At 45.2% G+C, this 12,002-nt stretch overlaps 1 protein-coding gene across 1 annotated transcript in view; it reads left to right on the top strand.

The window, feature by feature from the left end:
* Positions 1–12,002, top strand: part of PDZD8 (PDZ domain containing 8) — a 57,295-nt gene that overhangs the window by 518 nt on the left and 44,775 nt on the right. The window contains exon 2 of the mRNA XM_035329474.1: positions 29–1,010. Within this exon, the coding sequence (XP_035185365.1) occupies positions 29–1,010 (982 nt within the window). The remainder of the gene's footprint in view (positions 1–28; positions 1,011–12,002) is intronic.

Genomic DNA, 12,002 nt, shown 5'->3' with positions numbered 1-12,002 from the left:
CCTTCCTACCGATCTAATCGGTAAGGGGGGGGGGGGGACCCGGATGAGGCGGCGGCGGCGCCCGGCGGCGGCGGCGGCAGCGTCGGGCCGCGGGCGCTGAGGGCCGGGATGCTGCCGGTGTACGCCATCGTGCTGTCGGCGCTGGCCGGCGGCTTCCTCACGCTGCTGCTCCAGCTCCTGCTCCTCTACGGCAGGAAGCCCGAGCCTCCCCCCGGGCCGGACGGAGCCGCCGACGGCCTCGTCTACGCCCGCGTGGCGGCCGGCCACGGCCTGAGGGAGTACCTGCAGGGCGCCGAGCCCAGCGCCGGGCAGACGGCCACGGACGCGGCTCCGGTGCCGGCTGCCGCCGCTGCCGCGCCGCCCGCTGCGGGCCCCGAGCCCGGCGCCAAACCTCCGCCGCCTCCACAGCAGCAGCAGGCGGCGGAGCCCCCGTCGGAGCCGTCGTCCCGCGAGGAGACGTGCCACTTCCTCAATGCCATCTTCCTCTTCCTCTTCAGGGAGCTACGGGACACGGCCCTGGTCAGGAACTGGGTGACGAAGAAGATCAAGGTGGAGTTCGAGGAGCTGCTGCAGGCCAAGATGACGGGGAAGGTGCTGGAGGGGCTCAGCCTCCGAGACGTCTCGCTCGGCAACGTCCTGCCCGTCTTCAAAGCCGTCAAGCTCATCCGGCCCGTGGTGTGCAACGAGGAGGGCTGCCCCGAGGAGCTGGGCTTCGAGGTGGACCTGGAGTACAACGGCGGCTTCCACCTGGCCATCGATGCCGACCTGGTCTTCGGCAAGTCGGCCTACCTCTTTGTCAAGATCTCCCGGGTGATGGGGAAGCTGAAGCTGGTCTTCACACGCCTCCCCTTCACGCACTGGTACTTCTCTTTTATGGATGACCCTGTGATACTCTTCGAGGTAAAGTCCCAGTTTGAAGGGAGGCCCATGCCGCAGCTCACGTCCATCATTGTGAACCAGTTCAAGAAAGTGATCAAGCGCAAGCATACCTTGCCCAATTATAAAATCAGGTAAGAAGGGGACTGCATCCGGAATGTTACTCTTGGAGAAGTGTGTTAAAGTTGGTGTCATGTTCTTAATAGGCCAAAACAGGCTTCTTTTGGTGCTTTTACAGTTGGGACGCTTGCTCTTCATTGATAATGAATGCTTTCCATGAAGATAAGCACGGTTTTCCATTTACAACAGGTGAAATAACCTCACTTTGCACAGTGAGGTTGTGATATGCCCCAAAACGCGTTCAACTGAGTGGTGGAAATAGTGGGTTTCAGAAATTCTTGAGTCCTGCCAGGTGTCCAACAACAGGACCAGGGTCTTTCTGTTTGGAAGAGGTAAAAGGATGGCTCTGTGGAACAGCACGTGGGTGGGGGGTATCCTTCTGTCACAGGTGGGCCACCTAGGCAAGGCTTGTGACTTAGGCTTATCAAGAGAGAGAAGGATTTTGTTCCTTAATGTGAGGCAGGAATAACTTCCCTTTGTAGGGAATATTTTTGGAGTCACGTGATAGGTGGTGACCTCTTCCGGTTTGCTTAATTTCTTCAATAGCTTTGGGAAAATCTTAAAGTTGATAAGAGATGTGTTACTGCTATTGTGGTAAAGTTCAGGGGGGCTTCTTCTTTCTTCTTTTCTTTGGAAGTTATCACGTCTTCTAAAGGTACATGTAGCAGCACAGGCTGTGTAATATGTCACACATACGATGTTCAGTGATATTTCTGTAGCAGAAGTTGCAAGTGGCATCTTCTTTTCTTGATTCCACCTTGATTTTTTTGATCTAAAAAGACCCTGAATGTCTTACCTCTGCTAAGGTACAATGTTCCCCTTCTCTCATGTCTTAGGTTACCACGTTTCCTTTCTCTCTGGTTTATTCGTTGTAGTTTTTGTCATGTGCTAATTAAGGATTTTTGTTTTGTTTACCACGTTCTTTTCCAATAAGCCTTTTCTCTGGAATTCCTCAGACATGAGTAACTGAAAATGCCTATTAGAATTTTGAAGTGTAATTAGCAGTGACATAATTTTTAAAGCCTTTTCAGCTGGTTCTTCTGCAATCTAATTTAGAAGAGCTCTCGTGAAAATGGATGTGTAAAATATCCATGACTGGGAAAGTCCTGAAAGGGCAGTAAGTAGTTTCTTAAAGTGATGCGATGGTCCCTCCAGAGACTGAAGGACTGAATTACTCTCTGGAAGGCCCTGGGCAGCAGTGAAACTGTCAAGAGCAAGTTTGCTTCCATTCTTTTACTGCTTTGGGAAGGGACTGAAGCTGCTAACTGTGGAAAAGAGCTGGAAGGAGAGGCTGGGATAGCACAGTCACCCTGGCGAGTGAGCATTCTCGGCATACCTAGAAAGAGCAAGTAGAGCAGATGAGCAGTGCTCTCTAGGCAAGTTTCTAGCCTGTCTGTGGAAGCAGTGATGATGTGCTCATCCCCTTCAGGAGCAGGAGAAAGATGCCTTCATTTTTTCCATGGGAGATGCATGTGAACAGTAGGGCTCTCTCTTCCTTTGGGGCTAGAGTGCTGAATTTTCCATGTATTTCTCAAATGTTCACCATTAGGCTGCTGGCATGTTAAAGAGACTGGAGGGGGCAAAAAGGAAAGAAGCAGAGCTCAGTGTTTGGGCCAGAAATGAGTAGAAGTGTATGAGAACAGAAGGTAACTGACACTGAAAACAATACGGGAAGCATAAATTATTGTAGAGCTAAAACATGAGTGAAAACATTTTAAAGTAACGGTTAAGCTGCCTGGAGTTGGGGATTTGGGAATGCTTGAGAAGAAAACAGCATCAGTTGTTTTTCACCCTGGATAGCAGGCTTGTACAGGGTGGCAGGTGTTCAGCTAAGCAGTGCCCAATCTTGTATTTGATGCTTTTGACCTTTACATTTTACACTGCATTGTGAACGTGTAATTCTGACCCACTGTGTTGTAAACGGGGAAGGCAGCAGACTGAGCTTAATGCCTGTTAATTAAATTACCTTAAGTAAGGTAGATTGGGTCATCGGTGTCCTAACTGCTTAGAACTTTGCCTTTGACATTTTCTAGTTGGACTGCTGACCTCTTTGTGGGGACCTTTAGGCTCCTTCTCCATGAACCCTTTGGCTGTCCACCGGTGCCTAAGGATGTGTGGGGATATTCTCTGGCAGCATACCTCAGGAGTTTATTTAGCTGGATCCCTGGCAGCAGGGGTTAGGAACTGCCCAGCGGTGACAGTGCACCCTTACATGATGGTGTGGTTGAGGAGTTATGGCTTATGTGGTGTGGAGAACTGATTTGGAAAGTTCCCTGGTGATAAGATAGAAAAGTTTATTTTTAATTGATTTTTTTTTAAGAATGGATTGATTTGGGGTTATGGTAGTCCATTATGGTAGTCCAAGGCCATGTTAATGTATTCCTTAGCAGAGAACGTGTTGGAAGAAGGAGAGTTTCACAACTGCTTAATAACCTCGTGCCTTACTTAAAACATAACAATTCCTCATGTACAGGGAATGTGCTTCTCCTCTCCCCATTTCTTTCTTTCCCGTGGCCTATATGGCTCATGTTTAAGTACTTACTAAGTGTTTGGTTCCATGTGTAGTTCAAAACCTCTTGCTCAAGTAACTCTGTAAATAAATCTTTGAATAGCAGTAATTACAACCTTGTAAACAAAAGCACTTGGAGAGCAGGGAGTTCTCTTTCCAGCTGGTTAAAGGGATTTGTTATCCAGCTAGTTTCCAGATTGAAGTCCATAAAGGAGTTTTAACTTTATTTAGTTGATGCTAAGTAATGTTAACATTTAAAATAAGTGGGTTTTGTCGTCTTCTGTCTTAGGTAACTTTCAGAGGGCTGTTGGTAATGAATGGTGTAAGAGGAGAACTGTCAGTAGTTGAGTTTTGTAACAAAGTTGGAGTTGAATTGATCCCTCCTCTTACATTAGTGAATTGTGAAATTTCGTATTAGAGAAAGCATGCGTGTTTTGTCTTTGCACATAGACTAACTGCTACAGAGACAAGCTGCTACAGACACGTTTTCCCAGATAGGAGCCAAATTTTAGGCAGCAAAGCAGTGATTAGTAAGGTCGTCATCGTCTGTACCACTGCTGAGAGCAACTTTGTGCATCCTCCATAACTGGTTGGAATGTGGAAGAAGAAATCTGGCATTCCTGATGCTCTCTGAGCCCCCAAAAGGGAGGCGATGTAGACTGGTGAGTGCGTTCTGAAATTCACCTAGTATTCTTTGTACAAGTTTCTCCACAGAAGCAATTGTCTGCTAATTGACAAAGGCGGGATGTGCTTTGTCCAAACAAATAAGTAGTAATTCATGTTGTATTCTAATGGTGTGTAATCAGTTTTCTTTGGCTCTTGAAGAGACATTTCTGTCTGGTAAACACTCATTTTGAAGCAATTGCCATTCAGTGGTAGAGGAGCTATCTCATACAGTAGAAGCTGGTTATATTTCAGGAAGCAAGGCTGCTGGTAAAACTCAGTGAATAATAGATATTTTTTATCATTGTTGATGAAGTGTTGTGCAATTCGGTTGACGTTGCAGGGATTGCTGCTGTTCTGTAGCGAGCTTTGATCTCCATGCGTTTGGCACTTCTGTAACAAAGCAACAACAGCGTGCGTTTCTGAAAAGGCTCTGTCAGAGAAGCCTCTCATTCCAGTGTGGGAAAGGTCTAAACTGACATGTTCATTGTTTTTCTTCCAACATACGTGAGTGCTGGTGTGCTCTTGAGAAATACGGTAACTGTGAGTCAAGACTTTCCTTTTGGTAACTACCCCTGCCTTCAGGAGGTAATGAAGACTCACGGATGTTGTTTATTAGGCTCTACGTACTCTCTAACTCTATTTTGACTTAGACTAACGGCATAAATTGTACCTTTGTTCTAAGACAAGTTGGAAAGAGTGTGGAGCATGATGGTGGGTATGGGGAGACTTCCCTTCCCTATTGCTTCTCTAGGATGCTAACTGCTGGTGTTCTGCAGGGTGGCCACTTACCAGCCAGCTGCCTCGTGCTCTCCCAGAATCTCTGCTCCTGGCACCCTCGGGATCCAGGCTGTCAGCCATGCCCACCCACGTGGCTTGACCTGACACTGGATTTCTCGTGTAGGTTTCTTTTGCTAGAGCGTGATGCTAATTGTCAGCACACAGCAGAGTTTATCCTGCAGACTGAATCCAAACTTCCATTTTTTATACTATGCATGCAAACAGTTCTTCAAAAGTAGTACCGCAGGCATTTTTTGTGTTGGTTTTAACTTTCTATAACTTTCACGTGGGATACAGTGGTTGGCTGTAGTTACTAGCATTGCCATAGCATGTTTCATACTTACAGATAAGTAGCAAGGGCTGTTTCAAGTGTCCATCTTTTTGCCTGCTTTTGCTGTTGTAGGTGTCACAAGTTCATCTCGTAGTTCCCCTAACGAGCTACACCTTGCTCATTAACCTGCTATTGGTGGCTGCCTTGATATTCCCCTTGTTAATGTCAGGTACGCTAATTACGCTATTCTCCAGCCTATTCTGATGTCAGCTGCAGTTCTGTTGTTTTGAGCAGGTTCTGATATCTTGATAGAGATTGCAGAGAGCTTTGATTTTTTTGTGTGCTTTGCAGATAACTGAAATCCACTGTTCCATGATGAAGATACCAAGCCCCTCCTGTGCGTGAAAAGGAGGAAGTACTTGAAATCTAATCTCTCTCCAAAACTTCATTTCCCAGTATTTCCCCAGCAGTGACAGCAAAACTCTGACAGCAGCTTTCCCCCCATCCACCCCCCCAATGAGTTTAAGATCTTGCAAATTCAGCCATTGAGGTTCAAAGCAGCTTAGGTACTGCCAAAACAGTGAGGGGAGGGATTCTGTGTATTTTAAGAACACTGGGTTTCTCAGTTCATTACAGTAACAGCAACAACAAAAAAAACACACTAATATTTCAGTATGGATATTAGCCTGATCTTTTGCTTTATTTTAATGCATGTTATCAGACTGCAATCACTTTATTTTTGTTAGAAGTAATCTTTGAAGGATTACTTTAATGTTTTTATATCAGTTTATATAATTAATGTCCTGAGTTCCCTTCCAGCATGAATTGCCCTTTGAACTGATCATTTGCAGTATAGTGAGCTACATTAAATAGTTTTATGCTTTATTTGGAAGCTGGAGCTGTATTGAATTTCACTGGGAAGAACTATTAGAGAAGCCTATTTTCATTTACTGTTACAGAATGCAATTTGAGGGTTACACAGTTCCTTATTTTTTGGCAAAACTTAAGCTGAGAGGTAATGTAAGTAGCTATTGATTATGAAGTGTTTCTTATAATAGAAATGACTTCATAATTTGGTAACAGAGGTATTGGAAAAAGTATAAAATTAAAAAATCCATGTAATTCATGTGATGAGGTTAATCCAACCAGAAATACTTACAGAAATTAGGACTGTGAGCACTGCGAGCACTGCTGACTTCAAAAATCAGCTGTCAGTAGAGATACCTACTTCCTCTTCCTCTTCTGCAAAGGAAAAGGATGTGGAGGCAGTATTCCTGAGCGGATTGTGACCATAGCTGTGATGTGACCCTCTTGAAGCAGTTACATCTGTGAGACACACCTATCTGAAGTTCATTCCTGTTGCTGCTAGAAGGAAAAATGGGAAAAAAGAGACTTTTACACCCTACCTCTGCCAATTCTAGGTGGAAAAATCCTCTAATATATAGAAAGAGGAAAAAAATGGTTTCAGGTCCTATTTTACTCTGCAGAGATGGATGGTACAGAAGCTCTGTGGGTTTTCAGGTTGTTCCAGAGGCGATGCTCTGAGTGATGCCAGCACAGAGACTCGTTTTGCTGCTGGCAAAGCAGCGGTAATTGCAATCAGTAGATCTGTCTGTAGACAGCAGCTTCATGCTTGGGAGATTATCTTTGTAGTGTACGGACAAGTGATATATTTTTATTCTTACAGGATTTAGATAAGTGGATTTGTGGGCAACCCGACATATAGTAAACAAAGCCAAGCCCTGGAACATTAAATATTTTGATTTCTTCAAGGGTGCATGTGACTAAAAGGGAGCTTTTTATAGGGCAGAGCTTTTCTGCCTTAATTTTGGGAGTGGTCCACCTCAGCCATTGTGTCTAGAGGGTCACCAAATTCTTGAGATTAAATCAAAGTCATCTTTATTTAGGTACCAAGCCCTAAAACCACCGGTTCCAGGGGGTTTGAAACCTTTTACTTTTCTTCCCCCAACTCCAACAATTTACAGTCTTTAATGCAGAAAAGATCTAATTCTGAAAGAATGCTGATTTGAAACGTTTTCATTGTACGGACTAATTTAATGAATGACTAGCTACATATTGGGCATTTCCTAGTATACAGTCAGTGCTCTTTCCTGTTTAAATGCGAGCCCTTTCCTATGACTAGTCAACAAATGTTACATTTTCATACCTGCAAGGGCTAGGAGTTAATGTGGCACTGATTTGGGATGGGTTGGGGGAGAAACTGGGGACCAAAGATATAGTTGGGGACAAAAACCAAAACAAAACATAACTCATTGGAGGGAAGGAGGGAGAGATGAAGAAATACAAGAATTAATTTCAGCATTTTTATTTGGTGCAGGTGGTAATCCAATAAGCATCAGGGTTAATTGTCCTGACAGGAAAATAAAATCTCCGTCAAATTCTCTTTAATTGAAACTTGAAAACTGGTGCTGATTTCTTCTCAGGGTAGCCACGAGGAAACATTGCTTTGCTATTAGGGTGGGCAAACAGCACAGCGGGCTCCCTGTGGGGCTCGATGCCCTGTGCCTGTCTGCCCAGGAGGTGTTTGGGAACCCCTGAGCTCTTGGCTAGCCCCATTGTGCTCGGGCACTTGGACCAGGTGGTTGCTGCAGGTCCCTTCCAACTGAACTGCGCTACGTCCTAAAAACAGTTTATAAAAGATAATCTGTGCAATGGTAATAAAAAAAACTGCTTTACTTGTTTTACACGTTTCCATTCCGTATTTTTAAATGCTTGGTTTTAGTTCTGCAGTGAACTTTTCTCATGTGAGTGTGACTGAAGGCTCTGAGAATTAAATGTATTTGACACTTAGTGGCAGAATGATGCTTCGTATCTCTGTTGTCCATATTTCTTCCTATTTCTGTTCTTCTGAATGCTGCTCTTGAGCACTGGAGCTGACCTGGCTGTTCAGTGAGAGCAAATACTTTCCTTTGTATTCAGTTGTCAGTTAGAGTTACTTTGTCATAATTTTTCATTTTTTCTCAATGAAATACGAAACCAACAGTTGTACTTTCTAAAGATAAAATAATTTATATCAAAGTAAATATGGGGCATGTGGGAGCTCTTCACGTTCCCAAACTGTGGGCATCTGACCAAAGCCCGGCTTTGGGTCCGGGCCACCTGTGGGCAGCAGGCAGGGAGTGTGTTCAAGCGTGGGGCTGGGCTGTGACCCTGGGAGCTGGGGGCACGTGTGTGATGTGGGGAGTTCTGGAACCAAGGGTGGGCCCTGCCTAAAAGGAGGCAAATTCTGTGTCCCTGCACCTTGAAGGAATCTGTAAAAAATGGGCAGCTAGCAGCTCCCAGCAGCTCGTTTGGTGTGGAAATAAAAGGCTCTTATAGCACCAATTCTGTACAAAGAACATAAAATATTGCTAACAAAAAGGTGAAATGCTGTGTCCAAAAGTTTGCTGATCAGGAGGCTTCAGTAGGCAGCGGGGCACCAGAGCGGTGCTCCAGCCGTTGGTTTCCTGCTAGAGCTGGTCCTTTTGTGCTGGGGGTTCCGACAGGAAACTTCTTGCTCTGCATTCCTGCCGGAATTGCCTCAAGTCGCCCAATATGCCTCTGTGTTTACAGTTCGTGTTCACACTTGTTTGATTTAAAACTATTTCAACATTTGATTATTCTTGGTATCATAGGAGACTTTCAATTTGGAAGCGCTGCTAGGATTAATAAGCTTTATTGGCTGAAGTGAGTATGAAGGGGAAAATGTCACGTACCTCCGTGATTTGTTAATTTAACTGATAATTTGTGCCACCCTGGTCTGCTAAAATCCATTAATTGCTGTAATACGAAAATTCACACTGTGCTTTTGTCCAGAAGAAAGCAATGAGCCGGTATCAATGACGGGTGGGGACGACCAGCTTTTTCAGCAGGTCTCATTCTGGGTGGTGTAGGAATATCAGCGTTTTATTCCTAGCAGTGGACAGGTTCTCATTTTGGAAGTGTGTGGATGCCAGTTTGCAAGAAGGGGATCTGGGAGTTGTTATTTTATAAACATCGCTCAGAGCAACTGGGACACACTAAGCTCAACTTCAAATTGCTAAACTTCTTCAATTGAGTTGTTTCTGCTGCAGTCACCGAGTCTCTGGTTAAAGTAGAGGATTTGCAGCTGGAACGCTGTTTTTCATTCCTACAGGAGGAAGGTCCACAAATGCGTTGGAAACTTTTCCTGTCGTAATTTACCTTCACCAGGAAGCAAATTGCAGTCATTTCACAAGCCAAACAGATCTGGGCTAAAACGCAGACCTTACTTCAAGATACTCGATGATTCCAGCCAGGATGTCTGGTCATGTAGTACAAAAAGGAGCAGTAAGAGCTGGAACTGACGGATACGTGTGTGTTGCAAAGCAAGCCTTAGCTTTTGCGAGATGGCAGAAGGGCTTTTCAGTGCTGGAGAACTGTTTTGTCTTGCTGGGTTTTCTTTTTTTTTTTTTTTCCTGCAGCTGTTGTAATCTATTTTAGTCTTAAAAGTGCGTGGGAACAGCTTACCTTTATAACTTCTTAATTCCACTGCTGGACTTGCAGCTCTGCTGGATTTCAGCAGGACGGTCTGCGAGGAGCCCTGCACACAACCTGCTCCATTAAAGCTGTTCCCTGTAATGCCAAATACAGGAATCCCAGTACAGCAGTGTGCTTTTCATGGTTTTGAAGACATATCAAATGTCAAAAATAAAAATCTGTATTACAGAGATCAGCTGATGATAGAGTTCATCAGACTGCTACGCTCAAAGGCAGTAATTAATTGCCAGACACGATTAGCAGAAAATCAAATTTGGGCAGCCATTCAGGAAGACTTTTTTTAGAAGTTTTGTGCTGCTTGAAATGTAAAAATTTGCAAGGGCAATTTGCTATTAAATTAAACACAAACCTTAAAAATGATTCTGATGTTGTAAATGAATGGGACACGCTCGGGCTGGGCAGTGAGTGAGAAAGGAAAAAGGGTACAGGGGCTGTGCCTGAAGCTCTTGATCCTAAATCCTACATAGGTTACATCCAGCTGTTCACATTCCTTCTGTTTTCTGGGTTTTCTAGGTTTTTCTTGTTTGTTTGTTTTTTTGTTGTTTTAAAATCTTGGACAAAATTAAGAAATAATCTGTGGCTGTCTAATAACGAATAAGTCGTAATATGACTTTCTTAACCTAGTCTTAATGCTACACTTCAATGAATTTTCCTGTCAGCTTTAAACAGCAACATAGTTATGAAACATGCCTGCTCAGAAGAGAATATTTACAAATATTGTGGCCTGCTTTTATAGTGGCCTTACGGACCATCTGCTTTCTGTAACTAATGCCTCATACATAAAATGCTTTAAACAGTACCGCAACCTCTGCAAATTGCCATGTCAAATACACTTTTACATGGGATTTCAGAAGTAAGTCATTGTGTACTAAGAGCATGAGTATCGCTTGTGTAGCAACTGACTTAAAACATTATTCCCATGTGCCTGAGCTGAAACAGGATGAGGGGGAGCTGAAGATCGTGGTCGTGCAGCGACGCGGCAGAAGGCATCGCAGGATTGAGCCGCTGCTGCGAGCGATCTGCCTTGGCGAACAATTCCTAAGCAAATAAACCGGGGGAAATGACGCCGTCTAGTTCTGAGAACTTCATAACAACTCGGCTTTCTGGTGGTGATTTCTTTCTGAATAAGCCTGCATCCTTCTGGCCCTGCGGTAGAATAAACAAAACAAAACTTCGGATGTTGCCAAGCGAAGAGCCCAGCGGATTACAAGGGGAGGTGGGGTGGGAACAGCAGTGTTAGTCAGCAGTATTGTTTTAAAACAATACCGCAAAAACTCGGATTGTTGTGTTCTTCTGCAAGGAGGACAAATTAGAGAAAACAGCCAAATTCATTATGGGGATGGTGGGAGAGGATTAGGGTAATTGGAGCAGCTGCTGCTTTCAAACGTCCTCGCCAGTCACAGCTCACTTGCTGTCGGTGGTGTGGGACCCGTGAAATGCAGGAATCGTGGTCGATAGTTCTGCACCCCTCTATCTGCTTGTCCCCAGGCCCTGTCTGTGTGGAGTGGCCACATCATTTGGTCCTGTTTGCTCACAGCACGGGCCCCTCAGCACTGTGCCATGCCCATCACTGCAGTGGGGTGGCTGAGCTCTCGGTGTCGTGGGTCCTTGGTCGCTGCCGCCCATATGGGACTTTATGGGAGGACCCTCAGTCAGCTCAGCTTTGGGGGTTACTGCGGGTTCTGAGCCAGGCTGGTTCCAGGGCTTTGCAGGACTTTAAGGGCATGAGCTGGGCCATCTTCTGAATGGTCAGGAGTGGCTAGGGCACTGTCAATGGAGGGGAAGTTGGTGCTTTGTCAAAGGGAAGTGGAGGAGCAGGAATAAGCATGTGAAAGCTCTGGTGTCTGGAGTCAGAACAGATAAAATTTCTCCATGTCTGGGTTACGCCTGTCAGAGGCTCTCTTCGGGCATTAAAGACTGGAAGGTGATTTTCTGGCCCCTCAGGAAGCTGTCTGGGAGGGTGTCAGTGATCAGCATGTGGACAGAGACTAGTGCTTGGCGTAGAGGATTATAACTCTGGAGTTCAGAGGGCAAGTTGTGTGCTGAGTTGGGATTTCATGGGAACACCAGCGCCGCTTCCCTCAGACCAGGGCTGCACAGAGACCGGGTGTACGGAGAGACTTGAGGCCTCCTTACAGAGAACGTGCTGCCTAAAAGTAGAGACGTTCTGCTAGCAGTGGTTGCTGCAACCAACCCAACCCTACTGGCTGAAGGTGTAGAGCTTTGGGTGGCTTTGTTTGTGTCCCTTTGCTTCCTGCCATTGTT

Source organism: Oxyura jamaicensis, chromosome 6 (assembly GCF_011077185.1).
Source record: "Oxyura jamaicensis isolate SHBP4307 breed ruddy duck chromosome 6, BPBGC_Ojam_1.0, whole genome shotgun sequence".
Lineage (NCBI taxonomy): Eukaryota > Metazoa > Chordata > Aves > Anseriformes > Anatidae > Oxyura > Oxyura jamaicensis.
The sequence above is the reverse complement of the archived record's forward strand: the minus strand, read 5'-3'. Positions and strand labels throughout refer to the sequence as shown.